This window comes from Hemiscyllium ocellatum, chromosome 3 (assembly GCF_020745735.1).
Source record: "Hemiscyllium ocellatum isolate sHemOce1 chromosome 3, sHemOce1.pat.X.cur, whole genome shotgun sequence".
Taxonomy (NCBI): domain Eukaryota; kingdom Metazoa; phylum Chordata; class Chondrichthyes; order Orectolobiformes; family Hemiscylliidae; genus Hemiscyllium; species Hemiscyllium ocellatum.
This window is the reverse complement of record NC_083403.1, coordinates 50,080,304-50,099,717: the sequence shown is the minus strand read 5'-3', so window position 1 is coordinate 50,099,717 and position 19,414 is coordinate 50,080,304. Positions and strand designations below refer to the sequence as shown.

The following is a 19,414-nucleotide window of genomic DNA, read 5'->3' as shown; positions in this document are numbered from 1 at the left end:
CACTGTAAAGAGAGGGAGGCTAGTAGGCAGATTAGAAAGTGATTACTAGTGGGTAACTCAATAATTCGAGGCATAAAGTACAAGTTTGCAGCCGAGATTGAGAGTTCTGTACAGTCTGTGCCTCCAAGTGCAAGGGTTCTAGACATAACAGAACAGCTAGATAAACTTCTGGAAAGGGACAGTGAACCATCAGTGCTTGTGGTTCATGTGGGAACCAACAACATAGGGAGGGATAGTGTGGAGGACTTGCATGATCAGTTTCAGGAGTTAGGGAATATGTTGAATTACAGGATCTCCAGTAGTTTTGGAAATACTACCTGTGCCACGAGCTTTACAATTTAGACAAAGGCAGATCGGGGGTAAATGTTTGGCTTGGGGTGTGATATAGAAGAAAGGGGTTTAGATTTTTGAGAAAGGAGAAAGCTATTCGGAAGAGATGGGCTATACCCAAATAGAAATGGAACTAATCTCCTGGCTGAGACAGTAAATGTTCCAGTTGGGGCGGATTTAAATTTGTAAGGTGGGGCAGAGGTCGAATCAGCCTAGTTTTGGAAGTGATCATGGGTGAGTGATCATGTGTGTGAACATGACACACTTATGATAAAGGTATCATATCCAATTTCCCAGATTGAGTGGTCAGGATACTTTTATTCCACAGAGGTCTAATTGTTGATTTTGGGACCTACACAAAAAGCTGCTGCCAAATTCAAATATTAGTTGAATGGTTAAGATGATGGCTAAGAAGCAAAATGCATGGATTGGTAAATTAGAGTGAACGAGAGCAGTGGTAGAAGTCTTTCCTGTGTCAGAAAAAGTAATGTGGTTAAACAACCTTCAAGAATTTAAATATGGAGATCTCATAATAGTCATCCCAACAAAAATAAAGGTGGCAAAATCAGTTGGAGTATGCATAATTTAAAAATGCAATACTTTTCAGAGCCTTTTGTTTCAACAGAATTAGAAGTTCTCATGCAGGTGAGGTTTTGGTGACTGCTAATAAACTTGAGAATAAATTGATAAGACACAACACCAAAGGGAGTTAGCTAGTTAGGACGTGTAGTTTATTCTAAGATACTAAGATGAATTACTTTGTCCCAAACTTAGATTTGTACTGAAAATGTTTGAAGATTGCATTACAAGGTTCATCTTCATTCCTGACTTGAAAGGGTTCAGAAAAGATTTACAGAATGTTGCCAGATTTGGAGGATTTGAGCTAGAGGGAGAGGTTGAATAGTCTAGGACTGTTTTCCCTGGAGCATTGGAGGCTGAGGGGCGATCTTATAGAGGTTTATAAAATAATGAGGGGCATGGGTAGGATAAATAGACAAGGTCTTTTCCCTGGAGTGGGGAGAGTAGAGAACTAGAGAGTATAGGTTTAGGGTAAGAGGGGCAAGATATGAAAGGGACCTAACGGGTAATGTGCACGTACAGAATGAGCTGCCAGAGGAAGTGGTGGGGCTGGTACAATACAGCATTTAAAAAGTAACTGGATGGTAAATGAATAGGAAACATTTAGGGGGATATTGGCCAAGTGCTGGCAAATGGGACTAGATTATGTTAGGATATCTGGTAGGCACTGAGGAGTTGGATCAAAGGATCTGTTCCCATGCTGTACATCTCCATGACTCTAAGAACTTGTGTTCAAAACATTGACTCTCCTATTCCTTGAATATTGCCTGACTGGCTGTACTTTTCCAGCACCACACATTCTTTGGATAGTATTAAGTTCAGCAAAGCAATTGAATAAAAGAATAGTAAAATTTTTGCAAGTACACTTTGAGAAATCAACTTCTAAAAAAAACACCAATTAATAAAGCACTAACACTCACCCTATATCTCTACATTTCCCCATAATCCACCTAGTCTACATATCCCTGGACAATTTAGCATGGCCAATCCACCTAACCTGCACATCTTTGGACTATTTGAAGAATCCAGAGCACCTGAAGGAAACCCACACTGACATAGGGAGAAGATGCAAACTCCACACAGACAGTCACCAGGTCTCTGGTCTCCCACCCAGGACCCTGGCACTGTGAGACAGCTATGCTGCCTCTTATCTGAATCTGCCTTTGCCAGACAAAAAAGAGCCAAAAGCCTAGTCCAGCTCTTGTTTGTTACACAAAACAAAACAAATTTCCTGGAAGAACTCAGCAGGCTAGCCCCATCTGTGAAGAGAAAATAGAGTTAACATTTTGAGTCCAGTGACCCTGCATCAAAACCTTATTTCTTACATTCTAGCTAAACGAGAAATCATACCACCTAGTGATGTGAACCCCCCACCCAAATAGCAACTATTAGCAGAGGTTCCGGTTACAAACGCTGATATTGAATTAATACCTTTTAAAACTGTTCAAGTAGGAAACTTTTTTTGCAGACAGAGCTAGGTGCAGAAATGAAACTGTTAAACACATGCCGCAAAGGAGACAAGCTACATTTCGACTTGGACAAAACTAGGTTACGCAAGCTCAGACTCATTCGTACCTCAGCCTCCAGTAATAAAAAGGGCCGAGTGTGTTCAATACCACTTCGCTGGGCGACGCAGGGCCCTAATGTGAAGGCTACTGGGTCGTTTTATTAAAGCAACAGAAAGTGGGCACGGTACAGAAGCTGAACCCTGGGGGCGGGGCGCAATAGGCCACAAACCAGCCTTAAGTTGGAGCGTGGTCCGGTTTCGGAAAGGGGAATGTGAATTACGGAAAAGGAACAGGGATTAGAGGTGTCCGGTCTCCCGGAGGGGCAGAGGTGAGGATAAGGGAGGACATCGGGTCGAAGAGACACTCTCCGCTCGCTGTCATCGAACAAACCGCCGGTTCCCCACGCTCTCTTCTGATTGGGCAGCCGCGGGGAGAACTTGTCTCCCATTGGACCACTGCATCGGCTGAGTCAAAAGGACCAACCAGGCGGCACGTTACTGGGGGGTGGCGGTTTTTTCAGTTAATCACGAGAAATTTGAATGTTCGATGGAAGAAGGTGCAACAGGAGGTGAGAGAGATACAATGGCAGGAAGGAAGGAGAATGGGAGGGGTAGCAGGGAAGATGATGGGAAAAGGGGGGGGGGAAGGAGGAGGGGAAATGGGAGCGGTATCGGGAAAGGAGAGTGGGATCGTGGAAGGGGAAGTGTGGGATGGAACGAGGGTGTGGGAGGGATCTAACTAGGTCTTCCAGATATGATAAAGTTAACATGTTGATTATTTAAAAAAAAACTTAAAACATCATTTTCTTCTATCGCATCGGTAGGTTTATTGGAATAAAAAAAACCCTCGCACTTCCTTCCTTTGTTGATAGATACAGGGGTATACCTCCACCTGTTGAGTTACCTTCCCCATTCACTTTGACTATGACTGAATGTCTATCTAAATGTCAATTACCTGCATTATTTCCACATTCTATAATGCCATTAATCTCCACAAATCTATTTGTCTTGCAGTTGCTGAATGGATAGGATGAATAGTCAAGGTCTTTTCCCTAGGTTCGGGAGACCAAACTTAGTGGGCATATGTTTAAGATGAGAGGGGAAAAGTTTAAAAGGGACCTAAAGGGTAACTTTTTTATGCAGAGGGCAATGTTTGTCTGGAATCAGCTGCTGGAGGAACTGGTGGAGGCTGGTACAATTACAAGATTTAAAAGGCACCTGAATGGGTACATGAATAAGACTGGTTTAGAGGGATTTGAGCCAAATGCTGGCAAATGGAACCAGATTAATTTAGGATATCGGGTCAGCATAGACGAGTTGGACCGAAGGGTTTGTTTCCGTGCTGTATATCTATGACTCTATGGTTAAGTATCCTGTATCCTCCTCACAACTTGAAATCTCACCCACTTCAGGTTGATGGGCAAAATTGTAAATGATACAATTTCTCATTTAAAACTGTAGTTTTTTTCTTCAGCTATTCTTCATTTTAAAATTAACCTGTTCAGAAACGTTACTTAGCAATGTAGCATGGTCAATCCTCCTCACCTGCACATCTTTGGACTATGGGAGAAATCCAGAGCACCTGAAGGAGACCTGCACAGACATAGGGAGAAGATGCAAACTCCACACACAGTCACCAGGTCCCTGTCTCCTCCCAGAACCTTGGCACCGTGAGGTAGCAGGGCTAACCACTGAGCCATTGTGCTGCCCCTTATCTTTTGAATGGTAAAAGTAGATTTAAAGAGCCAAAAGCCTAGTCCAGCTCTTGTTCCTTGCACAAACAAAACAAATTTCTGGAAGAACTCAGGAGGTCTGGTCCCATCTGTGAAGAGAAAGTAGAGTTAATGTTTCGAGTCCAGTGACTCTTCATCAGAGCCTTATTTCTTACATTCTAGCTGATCGAGACTCTACCACTTGGGAAACCACAGCACCTAGTGATGTGAACCCCCCACAAAAAGCAACTATTAGCAGAGGTTCCAGTTACAAATGTTGATATTGAATTTAATAACTTTTAAAACTGTTCAAGCAGGAAATAAGATTTGCAGACAGAGCTTTGGAACAGGTGAGATTTGAGCCTAGGTCTCCTGGCTCAGAGGTGGGGAAATTACCACTGCACCATGATATATGCTGTAGCTTTAGAAGTCTTACCAGGTGGCATTTTAGCGGTGTAGTTTCTGATTGCGTATGAACATATACAAGAAATAAATGCACAGTTCGGTATTATAATTTTACTTGTATGAAGACTAGGGTCAGGTTGTCATAATGTGATAGGTAAAAACAATGACTGCAGATACTGGAAACCAGATTCTGGATTAGTGGTGCTGGAAGAGCACAGCAGTTCAGGCAGCATCCAAGGAGCAGTAAAATCGACGTTTCGGGCAAAAGCCCTTCATTAGGAATAAAGGCAGAGAGCCTGAAGTGTGGAGAGATAAACTGGGGTGGGGGGGTGGTGGGAGAAAGTAGCATAGGGTACAATAGGTGAGTCAGGGAGGGGATGAAGGTGATAGGCCAGGGAGGAGGGTGGAGTGGATAGGTGGAAAAGAAGATAGGCAGGTAGGACAAGTCATGGGGACAGTGCTCAGCTGAAAGTTGGAAGTAGGGTGAGGTGGGGGAAGGGGAAATGAGGAAACTGTTGAAGTCCACATTGATGCCCTAGGGTTGAAGTGTTCCGAGGCGGAAGATAAGGCGTTACTGAAGGAGGCCCAGGACCTCCATGTCCTCAGCAGAGTGGGAGGGGGAGTTGAAATGTTGGGCCACAGGGCAGTGTGGTTGATTGGTGCGGGTGTCCCGGAGATGTTCCCTAAAGCACTCTGCTAGGAGGCGTCCAGTCTCCCCAATGTATAGGAGACCGCATCGGGAGCAACGGATACAATAAATGATATTAGTGGATGTGCAGGTAAAACTTTGATGGATGTGGAAGACTACCTGGTCAGGTCCATGCCTCCCTACAACCTTTCCTGATGAAGGGCTTTTGCCCGAAACGTCGAATTTCCTGTTCCTTGGATGATTCCTGACCTGCTGCGCTTTAACCAGCAACACATTTTCAGCTCCCTACAACCCACCCTCCCATCCTGGCACCTTCCCCTGCCACTGCAGGAACTGCAAAACTTGCGCCCACACCACCTCCCTCACCTCCATCTAAGGCTCTAAAGCAGCCTTCCACATCAATCAAAGTTTTACCTGCACATCCACTAATATTATTTATTGTATCCGTTGCTCCCGATGCGGTCTCCTGTACATTGGGGAGACTAGATGCCTCCTAGCAGAGCGCTTTAGGGAACATCTCTGGGACACCCGCACCAATCAACCACACCGCCCCGTGGCCCAACATTTCAACTCCCCCTCCCACTCTGCCGTGGACATGGAAGTCCTGGGCCTTATTCACCGCCGCTCCTTCACCACCAGACGCCTGGAGGAAGAACGCCTTATCTTTCGCCTCGGAACACTTCAACCCTAGGGCATCAATGTGGACTTCAACAGTTTCCTCATTTCCTCTTCCCCCACCTCACCCTACTTCCAACTTTCAGCTGAGCACTGTCCCCATGACTTGTCCTACCTGCCTATCTTCTTTTCCACCTATCCCCTCCATCCTCCTCCCTGACCTATCACTTTCATCCCCTCCCTGACTCACCTATTGTACTCTATGCTACTTTCTCTTTCACCCCCCCACCCTCCTCTAGCTTATCTCTCCATGCTTCAGGCTCTTTGCCTTTATTCCTGATGAAGGGCTTTTGCCTGAAGCGTCGATTTTACTGCTTCTCGGATGCTGCCTGAACTGCTGTGCTCTTCCAGCACCACTAATCCAGAATGTTATAATGTGATAGATATTGTTCTTATCTGGCACTCAGGTCTGTATGATTAATGAGCGGTTTAATTGTTGCTTAAATATATCATCAAAATGATTTAGTCAGGGCTTAGTACTCTTAAAAAGGGACATTTGGGACTGAATTCTTCCAAAACTTAACATGAGATTTTTATAATCATTCACTTGCTGTCATAATTTTCTTAAAGGTTTCAGGCATAGATTGTTGTTTTTCTTCCTCATAGTATTTTATCTGCGTTTGGTCCTGGTAGTTAAATGTGAATAAAGAAATGTTCAGTGTTGACTACGCTACACTAGATGTCTCGCCTGCTAAATTTTATTTGTGAATTGCTGGAATACTTTGGGATATCATCAGATTTGGTAAGTTCACAAAATTCTTGAGTTTGATTGTAAGTGGGGCTTGATAGTTAAATGTGGGTCAGAGAAATAGATGTAAAATATTGAAGCAGCGGTGTCTTGGTCATACTGTTTAAGCTGCGTATCTCTTTTTACTCATAAGACTAACTTTAGAGTATTATAACAGTCGTAAAATGGCAGATTGCAAAACTTTCTTGGCTATAGTAAAATCAATGCTTTTAAACATTGTAGCATTTTTAATGCTTTGCAATTAAAACAAAAATTTTATATAACTGTGCCCATTTGTATTTTTTTAAAGCAGCTTTTCCAGCAATGGCAAAACAAGCCATATGGACAGACTCGGAGTATTGTTCGAAGGATAGGATCATTACTTCCTTTGAATCATTGGCCTAGGGTCTGTTTTCAGGTCAGATAAGCATTAAAATAATTGTATGAAAATTGCCTGTCTTTAAACATTTTTGTCTTAGATCTTAGTAATATTTTCACATTTCAATATTATTTCTAAATAGTTTTGCTTGTATCCATAAGCTGACAGAAGTGTCAATTTCTTCATCTTCCAATGTCTGTAAATATTTTTAAATTTAAGACATGCGCCTGAGAATTTTCCAGATTTTATGATTGTAGTTTTGTGATATATTATTTCCTACCAATCTTGTCTCCCTTTTTAATTTTGCTCTTTCATAGGCTTTCTATCAGTGCCCAAATTCTAACATTTCTTGGCCATCCTTAATTGCCCCGAGAAAGTGATGGTGAGCCACTTACTAAATAACTGCAATTTATATGGTTCAAGTATGCCCTCAATTACTGTCAGGAAGGGAATTCTAAGATTTTAATCCAGTGACAGTGACAAACAAAAATACACAGGCAGTGCTCACCATCACCTTCTCCAGGACGGTAAGATGCACAATAAACACTGGTCTAACCATCAACTCTGACATCCCGTGAACAAATAATTAATAAAGAGAATCTTGGTTGTGCTGCTGAGAAACATTATTTTAAATAAAACAACTTTAGATGAATGGTGTGTTTCCATACGAATTAATGTTAAAGCTTTGAGTTAGGTTCCTTGGAATATTGTCTTTCTGCAACCAAGAAAATGTATAGGTTACCCAGCTGTATTAGTAAAAAGTGAGGTCTGCAGATGCTGGAGATCAGAGCTGAAAATGTGTTGCTGGTTAAAGCACAGCAGATTAGGCAGCATCCAAGGAACAGGAAATTCGACGTTTCGAGCCAGAGCCCTTCATCAGGAATGAGGAGAATGTGCCAGGCAGGCTAAGATAAAAGGTAGGGACATTCTCCTCATTTCTGATGAAGGGTCTGGCCCGGAACGTCGAATTTCCTGTTCCATAGATGCTGCCTAACCTGCTGTGCTTTACCCAGCTGTATTAAGCATGTAACAAAAATGTACATATATCGTTGACAGGTAGGTAAATTGCGTCACTCTCTTTACAATAGCAGGCTCGTTATCACCATTTGCTGGACATTTGTTGTTCCTTTGTCTATGTCTGTTCAGTAGTGTTATTACACACTGCTGGTGCAGATGCGACTTGAACTCAGGCCTCCTGGTTCAGGGGTAGGGATACTACCACTACACCACAAGAGTCCTGTAAAATCCTTTGTTTTTGTTTCACCTCTTTTTCTAATTACACATCTCTGGAGCAGGTGGAACTTGACCATGGGCCTCTCAGTCCAGGCGTAGGGCTATTACCACTGCTGCACAAGTGGGGCCAAGAGTTAAGGAACTACAAAGGAGAAAAGATTCTGATGTAGTTATCTACAAATATTAGAGCAGAAGCCAGGATATGTGGAGAGAAATAAATCAGGAGATAGAAAAGGCATGTAAGAAATGCGCTATTACAATAATTAAAAATCAGACAACACCAGGCTATTATTTGGAAGGTTTACTTGGAAGCATTAGCTTTTGAAGCGCTACTTCTTCATCAGGTAGCTGTGAAAGTGCTCCAAAAGCTAGTGCTTCCAAATAAACCTGTTAAACTATAACCAGGTGTTGTGATTTTTAACTTTGTCTACTGGTCCAACATTATCTCCTCCACATCATGACTATTACATTAGTTAAGGGGGACTTCAATATGTGGGTGGGATTGGGAAAACCATGTTGGTCGTGGATCCCAAGAAAAAGACTTTGTGGAATTTCTTTTAAGATTTCTTTTTGAGCAGCTTGTGGTAGAGTCCACAAGTGAACAGGCAATTCTGGATTTGATCATGAGGCAGACTTGATTAGGGAGCTTAAGGTGAATGAACCCTTAGGGGACAGTGACCAGAATATGATAGCATTCACTCGGCAGTTTGAGATCTAACGGTATTTAATTGAGTGAAGCTAACTACAAAAACATGAGGGATGAGTCGGCTAGTGTTGATTGGAAGGGGAACCTAGCAGGGAAGACTGTGGAGCAGCAAGGCAGGGGTGTTTGAACGTAACTCGAGAGACACAGCAGACATTCATTTCATAGAAGAAGAAACATAGCAAGGGGGAGATGAGGCAACCTTCCTGACGAGGCAAACCAGCGACAGCATAGCAACAATGTGGTGAAGATTATTGGGAAGCCTTTTAAAAACCAGCAGCTAAGTGGGGGGGGGGATGGAGGTGAAATATGAGGCGAACTAGCAAGTTGTACAAGAGAAGACTGCAAGTTTTTTTTAAGATATATAAAAGGTAAGAGAGTGGCAAAAGTGGACATTGGACCACTGGAAAATGAGAGTGGAGGAGTAGTAACGGGAAACGAATGCCAGAGGAATTGAATAGGTGCTTTGCGTCAGTCTTCATGGTGGAAGATGCCAGCAGCATACCAGAACTTAAAGAAGGTCAGGGTGTAGAGGTGAGTGTTTTGGCCATTACTAAGGAGAATGCGCAAGGGAAATTGAAGAGACTGAAGAGGATATATTACCTCGATTGGATGAACTATACCCAAATATTGAAGGAGATAGTTGAGATAATTGTGGATGTATTGGTGGTGATTTTTCAGGAGTCAGGGATGATCCCACAAGACTGGAAAAAGGATAATATAACACCTTTGTTTAAGAAGGAAGATAGGCAGAAGACAGAAAACTGTAGGCAAGTTACCCTGATCTTGGTCGTTGGTAAGATTTTCAAGTTCACAATGAAGTATTGGTTTGCGGATTACTTGGAAATGCATGGTAAAATGGGACTGAGCAAGCACAGCTTTGTCAAGGGTTGGTCATGCCTGACAAAACTGTTAGAATTCTTTGAGGAGATAATGAGCAAGTTAGACAAAGGAGAGTCTGTGTGGATGTGATTTCCAAAAGATGTTTGTCAACATGTTGTAAGGAGGCTGCTAAGTAAGAGCCCATGCTGTTAGGGGTAAGGTATTTGGCATGAATAGAGGATTGGCTGATTGGCAGAAGGCAGAGAGTGGGCATAAAGGGGTCTTTTTCAAGATAGCAGCACTGCAGGGGTCAGTGTTCATGTTATGCAATACCAATCTGGATGAAGGAACTGAATGCATCGTTGTTAAGTTTGCAGATGACACAAAGATAGGTGAAGGGACAGGTAGCGCTGAGGAAGCAGGCAAAGTAGGATTTGGACATGCGAGGAGAGTCAGCAAAGAAGTGGCAGATAGAATACAATGTGGGAAAGTGTGATGTTATGTAATTTAGTGTGTAAGAACAGAGGTGTGCACTATTGGAAGAACTAGCGTTGATGGTCATAGCTTGAGTGAAGGGACAATCCTTTAGAACTGAGATGAGGAGGAATTTCTTTAGCCATAGAGTGGTGAATTTGGAACTGGTGTTGATGCAGAAGACCATGGAGGCCAAGTCATTGAGTGGAAAGACCGAGATTGGCTTACTAATCAAGAACTGATCAAGGGTTACAGGAAGGAGGCAGGAGAATGGAATTGAGAAATATATTGGCCGTGATTGAATGGCAGAGCAGACTGTGTGGGCCAAATGGCCTAATTCTGCTCCTTTACATTTATAGTCTTTTATGAGTCATATCTCCAATACCGTCAAAGCATCCTATTTTCATATGGCTATCTGCACTTGTAGCTCATCCAATCTTGTTTATATTCACATAATTGCATAGTAAACTTATTTCATACCTTATTTAATTTCTACTCATTTTGACCCTGTATAACATCTTGCAAGTTTCTACATTCGTACTATCTGTTTGCCTGAATTCAGTGTATAACTTGTTTTTCCTTGATAATACTTCCTTTTCCCCCACACCCCTACCAAGTTAACAACGAAAAGGTTAATTATTTTCAATTTATTCTCTGGTTGATAATTCACTGACTAGTGTGAATAGTTTTCCTGATTTATCACAGCCCTTCCAAATTTTGAACATCTCCATCAAATCTTCTCTTCTTTGTTCTCATATGCTCCAGTTCCACTGGGCTGAATTTTTTTGTATTTTGTTTCAGGGAGTTCTGTGGAAAGCTTCGAGCTGTAAACGCTGGTGACATTTCTGGTTCAATTCTCTGCTTCTTACCTTATTAATTATGCATCCTGCCTCCATGGTATCACTTGCATAACCCTGTGCCCATCAGAGACAGAAGTGCTAGCCAGTGCAGGGACTTTGTGTGCAGCGGGATGCATGCTGCCATATTGTTGAAATGCTGCAAGCCAGGCACTACCCTTAGTATTTTGCTGTACAATTCCAAATGACATGATTGAGGGAGACAAGTTGCCATTCTGCTTTGCAAAGACTATGGCACCAGACACATCTAGCCTGATCTATATAACCATCTGAGTCAGTGTGATATCTATGGTCTGGAGGATCTCACAGCAATGCCACAAGCAGGTTAAGGATTGTCTGTGCTCCTCATGGGTAAATGCCACCATTTTCTTTCTACTACCTCACACTCAGTCAAAGTTCACCACTGCACCCACCTCCCATGAAACTTCATGGTCGACCACTCTCACTATTGCTGTGAGTAGTCCTTTTTCCCTGTGAGGAGACCAGAGCTAAGTGCACCTGGCTAAACCCTAACTGAACACTAGTGAGCAGGTTATTGCTTTGTAGCATTGCTTCATTCCATTGTTTTGCTAATAATTGAGAGCTTGATAAGCCTTTTGATCTGTCAATGAAGCTGTGAACTTGGAAACCGTGATGAGAGTTATAGGTAGTGAAAGCAACCAAACATTCATAAAGAGTCCTGAGGCAAATGTCAACAAGCAGCTATTGTAAATGTTAGAATAATTTTTTTCTCTCACTCATACGAGTAGGATTTTTTAGTTTAAATTTTAACTTGTAGTTTTAACTTGCTTACTACTGACCTTCTCTGCCAAATGCCTACTTCTCCACCTATTTTCTAAGTTTATATTTTGTACGTTTCAAGGACCATGACTTCTGCTTCATAACCCATAGTGTGTGTTATGAGTATAAGTCCTTTCTGCAGAAAACTTGAGGTCTCTTTGAATTCAGGTTCAGGTTTCCTTCACTGAAGCTTTACCTACATTTGCAGGTCAATTGAAGGGCCTAAAAATAAGTGAATAACAGCTAGGATTTGGGAGTCTTTGAATTAGGCTGGTTTGCAACATTAAAAGTTCAGCACTAGTAGCTTCTGTTTTTGGTAAAACTGCTTCTAAGTAAGCAGAACTCCACACTCCCAACCCACCCCGCCTCAAATCCACCCAGCAGAACATCCTGTCGTTTGCAGTTGATGGATTTGGAGTAGTAATGTAATTTATTTCTGGAAGTTCACTTTTGCAGGTCACTGTTTGATTTTGGAGTATTTTGGCAAACCCCAGTTAATTTGATTTCAGTACGAGTGCTTATTACTTGTTGACGTTTTTGAAATTTATCTTTCATTACCTTTATGCATCTTGTTTGTAAATGCATATGTAATTAAATTGAATTGATATAACATTTTGCCATTTTATAGCTCTTAGAAGGACTACATGTGGCTGACTCTTGTAACAATAGCTATAAACCTACAGTTCTATCGCTGGCTGATATACCATGGATTGCTGATGATGAAGGTGAAACTTGCACTCGCTTTAGGTGTGTAAACATACCCTAGCTTCCTTAATGTATGTATATTTACATATTTTTTTTTTCGTCTGTCCATAGTGTCCTTTGAGAAATTGGTAATCTTACAAATGTGGCACTCCTTAGAGCTAACAATGTGCTGCCAGAATTTTATGGATGTGTAGAATTTACTTCTAATATGTAAATTCACAAAATAATCAAAATAAAATTGGGCCATGGTGAAATACTTTTTAAAAATAGGCTTAGGCTTATCAAGAGAATCTCCCAGTCTTAGTACTTGCCATATGTGTATTGGAAGTATCTTGGAAATTGGTTTTCAAACTGGTTTCAAACTGGTCACTTTATGAATATGTCTTCTGTGGCCATCAAGTGAGACTTGAACCCAAAGCTTGTGCCTCAGAGAGAGAGTGAAGAGCACGGACAAGGGAGCCTAATTTTTAAAGTGAAAGGCAGCAAGATTCATCTGGATTTGAGGGGGAAACAATTTCACCCAGAGAGTGTTGGAAATCAGTCTGCAAGGCAAGTTGAGATGGGAAACCTCACAGCCTTTAAAATGTACTTGGATGAACACTTCAACTGTCATAATGTCTAAGGCAATGGGTCAAGTGATGAAAAGTGAGGCTAGCATAGATTTTTTGGTGCAGATTTAATAGGCTGAAGGGCCTCTTCTGTACTGTATGGTTCTACTGCTGCCTCAAAGCAATGCAACCACAAAATCGAAACATTATCAGTTACCATCTTTCATAAAATGTTTTAACAAGATCTAACTCACTACAGTATAATATTAATAATGGTTGTTGAGTAATTAATGGTTCGACCATTATATCCAAGACAAATTGTGGAATGAAAATGTTTAAAACCTGATGAGTAGAAAAGACTTGATTGATCTGTTTGTTTTTTTTTCAAGGAATGAAGTTCGCCCTCCCAAAGCTGAACAGGTAATCAGCCTGAAGCAAGAACGATGCACACCAATGATGTCACTAAATTATCCAAAAAATGGGAATAATACATCAAATGAAAATGCCTTGAATAAAATATCTCAACTTGAAGATGAGTTGTCTCGTCTGAGGTCTCAAATTGCTATGCTTATTACACTGCAGGATCAAAGATCAGGTACTCCCTGTACGTTTTATGGACAAAAGTTGTGTGCATTTATGTAGTATCTCTGGATGTAAGCTTGCATTTATTTGGGACCCTTATGATATCTAGATGTATCAAATGCCTCACAGCCAGTGAAGCATTCAATAATAATCAATATGTTGATCACTACAAAAAATCTTTTTGTTGACGGACAACTAATTTTGAGCATCAAAGGTAAGGAGGCTTTGCAAAACTGAATTATGTAAAGCAGGAAATACTCTTTTTCAATGCATGTTAGTGAAATATGACAGACCTTTCAAGAGATTTTTGATTAGACTGTTTCTCGAACATCATGTTCTGGTTACTGGGTCACAAGGGGTCTCAGATTTTGAAGATGGTTCAGAAAGAATAACCAGATTACAGTCACAATGAGGATGGATTGAGGACAAATTGAAGAAACATGGTCAGCTTTTCAAGACTAAAAGGAGAGCTCCATAGCAGCAAAATGTATTTTTTATGTACAAATAGTAAGTCTGGAGCATAATTTTCAAGTTTAAAAGTAAATTAAAGAGGGATATTGGCCTTAATTCAAAAACAATTTAGGACTGATGTTGTTGGAATGTTCAATTATTCTATCTTTGATTATGTTTCATTGGACTGTTTTTATGCTTAGTGATTCATTAGTTATGCCTGGAGTGATGACTCAGATCTTAGCAACTTGTTTCTCATGTATTTTTCTAAGAGCTGAAGCATGGAGTAGACTGGAGTTGCAGGCTTTTGAGAAATCATTGTCAATACATTTCATTATACATGCACAGAATCTATCTGTTATTTCTGCTTTGTTTGGAGATATAAAATGTATAAGAAAATAGTGAACATAACAGGCAAATTTCTTTGCACAATGAGTAATCAATGTATGGAATGAACTTCACAGAAATAAAAAGAAAAATATTGAAAACTTTTATGTAAGTGAATGTAGCAATGAGGATTGTAGCTTCGGAATAGATAATTGGAATGGACTAAACATCTTATTGTATTCTATCTCTTTTGCAAAATGCTAACAATATAGGATGAAATACCGGTTTAGTAAAACTTCCATGATGAAAGTAGGATTTTTCAAATGTATTTTTCAAACCTTCATATTGCAATCTTAGAAAATATTTTGCTCTTGTAGGAAATGGCTAATGTATAAATAGGAAATGGCTGATGTATAAAATTAACTCCCCCATCAATCTCACCAAGGAACATATGGAAATTTGATCCAGTCGGTTCAGCAATCTTAATTGCACCTAGCTATTGACTGGATGTTTTATATTTCATTTGCTTTCTTTTTGTTGATCATAATCTCATTAGGAATTTGTATTTCAATATTTCAGCATTATTCAGGATAAAATACTCCCTATGCTTAACTCAGTTGGGACTAACTGGCTTTCACATTTCAGGTACTCCTGCTATTTCGATTCCTCCTCCAAAGCTAACATCCACACCATTTGGTGCTTTGTGTGATCCATTGGGGAATGCCTTACCTCCTCCACCTCCGCCGCCTCCTCCACCTCTGCCAATGTCAATTGCTAAGAACAGTGCTGCATCAGCTAGTAATCTTGGTGAAGAATCCCAAGCTATGAAAAGCAATCCTAGTCATGTAACCATCAAATCAAAGCTCACAGAAAACTTACCAAATCCCTTCAAAATGATGGATGTCTTGAAGGACATGCAGAATGTCAAATTAAAAGTAGTAGCAAGGTAAATGTTTTTCTCTTTCAAACTGCTGGAATGGAAACATTTCATGGATTTGGCATGTTTTGACAATGTTCTGATTCATAAAGGTCACCTGGTGGAACACCCATGAGGAAGAAACCAGCAATAAAGACACCTGTCTCTGATCCAGCAGCGCTGATTGCAGATGCTTTAAAACGCAAGTTTTCGCACAGATACATGAATGATTCTTCTGATTATGAAAATGAGCCATTTGACTTCTCTCCACTGTCAAGTCCAGAAACTTCAAAGGTATGTTAGTTCATGGGAAGCGGTGAAATGTTGAAGTTCATTAGTGTGTTTTCCAAAGTTTTTGTGTTACATGGTAGTTGTTTAGAAAGAAACATTGAACAGTTTAGTTCCATAACTTGATATTGTAGATCATTCTAAATTATATGGCAATTTCTTGATGTAGGGTCACAATGTTAACCATTTCTCCACAAAAGCTGGCAAATGTGCTGAATATCTTGTTTTTATTTTGTTTCCAAAATCTGCAGTAGTTTGTTTTGCTGAAGTCTTTTGGAAGTTCTTTCATAGTAATGAGTGTTGCTATGTAGATAACCCAATTTAATTTTGGATCTCTTAATGGCTAAGTTATCTTTTTTCATCCCAATACAGAGTTAATTGAATACCCCAGCTGCCTTCAGGCACATCTTGGAATGGTGGCCTTGCATTTGGCCCCCAATTTCCATATTTCTAGTGCTAACCTCCCAGGCCTGCATATTATCTGAGCTTTAAAACAAAGATGTTTTGAAATTTTTTTCTGTAGAATTGATTACAGTGTATTTTGATTTACATTTTGTGCACAATTTTTAAACTTCAAGATTTAATGAAAATGTTCATTTTTTTGGTTTTTGTTTATACCACCAGTCTGCTTCTGTATGGGGATTCCTTTAGTGCCAACAAAATTAGCAATGAGTTATCTTAAAGTCTTCTGCACATTTTCATAATCAGAAGAATCATTCATTCTTCCCGACTCAGGCGACTGACTGTGTGGAGTTTGCACGTTCTCCCCGTGTCTGCGTGGGTTTCCTCCCACAGTCCAAAGATGTGCGGGTCAGGTGAATTGGCCATGCTAAATTGCCCGTAGCGTTAGGTAAGGGGTAAATGTAGGGGTATGGGTGGGTTGCACTTTGGCGGGTCGGTGTGGACTTGTTGGGCCGAAGGGCCTGTTTCCACACTAAGTAATCTAATCTAATTCTTGAAAAATATTAGAAAACTGGTATAAATATAATTTAAAGAAGTTGACATTTCTAGGAGCACGTTTTTTTTTAAAAAAAGTATTTTTATCTATGCAAATTATTTGACTTGGTGCATGGATATGTGCTTTTAGGTTATTAGATAAAGTAAGTTAATCAACATTATTCCAAGCTAGACAGCTAATTCAGATGGAGTAGGGATTCTCTTCAGCTAAAATATGCTTCAGGATAACTTATTAACATGAAATGCACTAGACATTGTGGCAGAGTGGCAGTGAGTATGAGAATGGAATGGCAATTCCTCCATGAACAGGGTGACTGAGTCCTTTTTGCAATAAATATTTGAAGAGGCAAAGAATTAAAGACTACAGGAAATAGTAAAGAGCATTTGAGCAGGGATAATGTCTATAAAGTATTAAAACATTGTAAAGAAACTAATGAGCATGTGCATTGAAGTGTACCAAAATATTTGCTTCAATATCTTAATGTCTTTTTTGCCCTCTTTTCTCTCTAGTCTGTTCAACATGACCTGAAGCCCAAGAAACAAAATATCTTGAAGACTCATCAAATATTGTAAACAGCAGAGTTTGATGACTCTTCATAGCTGTTACGTATACTGGAAAAGAACTGGCAACATAGTGCAATTGTAATGGACATAATAGTAGATACTTGTTTACAATGATTCCCATTTGTAAATTATCCACCCAGATAAAATACTTTTCTAGTGGAAGGTTAAGTCAAGATATTGTACATTTTAAATTAGATTTTTTTGTTCGTTTCTCTACTATTTGTGAAGCCACTCTTAACTTTTTAAAGATTTTATATTTCTCTCAAAATAGCAAATTGTTAATATGCAAAAGTAACAGACCCGTTTTTGTTTGGACTATTATTTTGGTGCACTGAATATTATGTTTAATCGATGCATTTCTTTCTGCTTGGGATTGTTTATAAATTCTGAAACTGTTGAAGATTAAATCTTCAATCCTGTTTACAATGAAACAACATTTATTTAAAATATACTGGAGAAAGCAGTGAACATAGTTCCGAAGAAGAGTCTTATCAAACTCAACATGTCTGTGAAGAGAGAAACAAGGTTGCTGTCAGACCTTCTGGGTTTCTCGAGCACTTTACTTTTTTTTAAACTCGAGCATTCAGTCAGAGATGGGTGAGGCTGTACCAGAATTATGACGGTTGAGTCAAGTAAGTAATGTTAAAATGTATTTTGCAACACTGAGATTACAGATTCCATTAATTTGCTGATATTAAAGCTAAACAACATTAAACAGGGCAAATTTACATGAGGATTTATTGTACTGACCTTCTGTCATTTGTGACCTCCATGTTGTCCAAGTAATAACCATATCATTTCTCATCAAAGCTGTGTAATAGTTTGAGTCACTGACAGCATCCTCTGCAAGATCGAAGCCAATGACTCCACCTTGTAATTATTTTCAGAACTTCCAAATGTCAGATTCAGATCATGACATTTAGTATATTAATGGAGGAATTACATTAGGGCTCAGTACATTGGAAAGCAGTATTCTTGCTTTGGTTTCAATCTATCCTCAAAAACCACGTCTGCCATCATAGTGGGTTACTTATGTTCACCAACAGGGAACAGGAATGGAAGTTCCACAAAAGAAAGAACAACTGGAATGGTTGCAAAAAGTTGAAGATTTGACTCAATTTAAACTACAGTTCTAGAGTTTGCACTATACCAGGGTGCATATTCTACTCCTTTTGGTTTTCTTGCTACCTGCACATGTAAGCAACTGCAATCAAGATAAAATATTTGCCTTTTGAAGAGGGAAAGTCAAGGACTGGGAGAGACCACAAGTCAAAAATTTGAACATGGGGAAATACCACACACCATAGAGAGGACATATTATTAGATTAGATTAGATTACTTACAGTGTGGAAACAGGCCCTTCGGCCCAACAAGTCCACACCGACCCTCTGAAGAGCAACCCACCCTACATTTACCCCTTCACCACATCAACTCACAGAGTGGTTATAGATACCATTTGATTTTTGTCACGCAGAATTAAAGATTGTGACAGATGGCACCAGCAGATGTTTTAATTTACTCCTGGGTAATGTGTTGCTGGCTGCCTGGCATTTATTGCCCATTTGCTAGTTGCCTTTGAGATGGTGGTGATAAGCTACCTTCTTGAGTTGCTGCAGTCCAGATGTTTTAGATAGACCCACAGTGCTGTTAGGGAGGGAAATATTCCAGTGGATATGAGCCTTGCACAGTTTGAATACAATAACCCTTGTTCAGATTCACTGGACTCAAAACATTTGTTTTCTCTCTGCTGACCGACCTGCTGAATTTCTCCAGCAATTTCAGTTTTTATTTGTTTTAGATTTCAACCTCTATATTCTTTGTTTTGTTCTAGGTTTTGGTCTAGTAAACCAGTGCACTTACATCCTTCCTGAAATACTGTGCACAGTACTCCTAGATGTGGTCCCACTCATGCCCTATGACACTAAAGCGTAACCTACATACTTGTGTATTTAATTTCCCCTTGTAATAAACAGTAATATTCCACTAGCTTTCCTAATTCATTGTGTCTTCATGCTAACCTTTGAAATTCATGCATGAGTACAGAGCAACCCCTCTGCAACTTAAAGCTCTGCAATCTCTGTTTAAATATTGTAACTTGTTTTATTCTTCCAAAATGGGCAATTGCACATTTTCCACATTATATTCATTTTCCCCCTTTGTGCCCACTCATTAACCCTATCTATATCTTTTGAGGCCCCACTATGTCCTCCTCACAACCTACTTTTCTACCTACCCTTGTTATTAA

At 40.1% G+C, this 19,414-nt stretch overlaps 2 protein-coding genes across 4 annotated transcripts in view; one reads left to right on the top strand and one right to left on the bottom strand.

Moving 5' to 3' along the window:
• The window catches only part of armc1l (armadillo repeat containing 1, like), a 29,160-nt gene extending 26,347 nt beyond the window's left edge, over window positions 1-2,813 (bottom strand). Inside the window, exon 1 of the mRNA XM_060820550.1 lies at window positions 2,485-2,813. The gene's annotated coding sequence lies outside the window, so the exon portion shown is untranslated. The remainder of the gene's footprint in view (window positions 1-2,484) is intronic.
• Window positions 2,814-2,905: 92 nt separating this feature from the next.
• Window positions 2,906-17,903, top strand: mtfr2 (mitochondrial fission regulator 2). Of its 3 annotated transcripts, none has more exons than XM_060820528.1 (8): window positions 2,906-2,985; window positions 6,464-6,599; window positions 6,898-7,002; window positions 12,461-12,579; window positions 13,475-13,689; window positions 15,090-15,390; window positions 15,474-15,654; window positions 17,116-17,903. In XM_060820528.1, the coding sequence occupies exons 2-8, from the start codon at window positions 6,537-6,539 to the stop codon at window positions 17,176-17,178; spliced, it is 1,047 nt and encodes a 348-aa protein (XP_060676511.1). In that variant the 5' UTR covers window positions 2,906-2,985; window positions 6,464-6,536; the 3' UTR covers window positions 17,179-17,903. The 3 variants fall into 3 exon arrangements, with proteins under 3 accessions (XP_060676511.1, XP_060676520.1, XP_060713050.1); XM_060820537.1 differs by having other exon boundaries at window positions 6,895-7,002; window positions 13,475-13,680; XM_060857067.1 differs by having other exon boundaries at window positions 6,895-7,002.
• Window positions 17,904-19,414: the final 1,511 nt, after the last annotated feature.

Excerpts from the sequence above, each read along its gene's own strand:
- mtfr2 (XM_060857067.1), top strand. The coding sequence starts at position 6,537 with ATGTCTCGCCTGCTAAATTTTATTTGTGAATTGCTGGAATACTTTGGG. Across the intron at positions 6,600-6,894 it reads TTGGGATATCATCAGATTTG|CAGCTTTTCCAGCAATGGCA; the intron begins GTAAGTTCACAA and ends ATTTTTTTAAAG. Across the intron at positions 15,391-15,473 it reads AAATTAAAAGTAGTAGCAAG|GTCACCTGGTGGAACACCCA; the intron begins GTAAATGTTTTT and ends TGATTCATAAAG.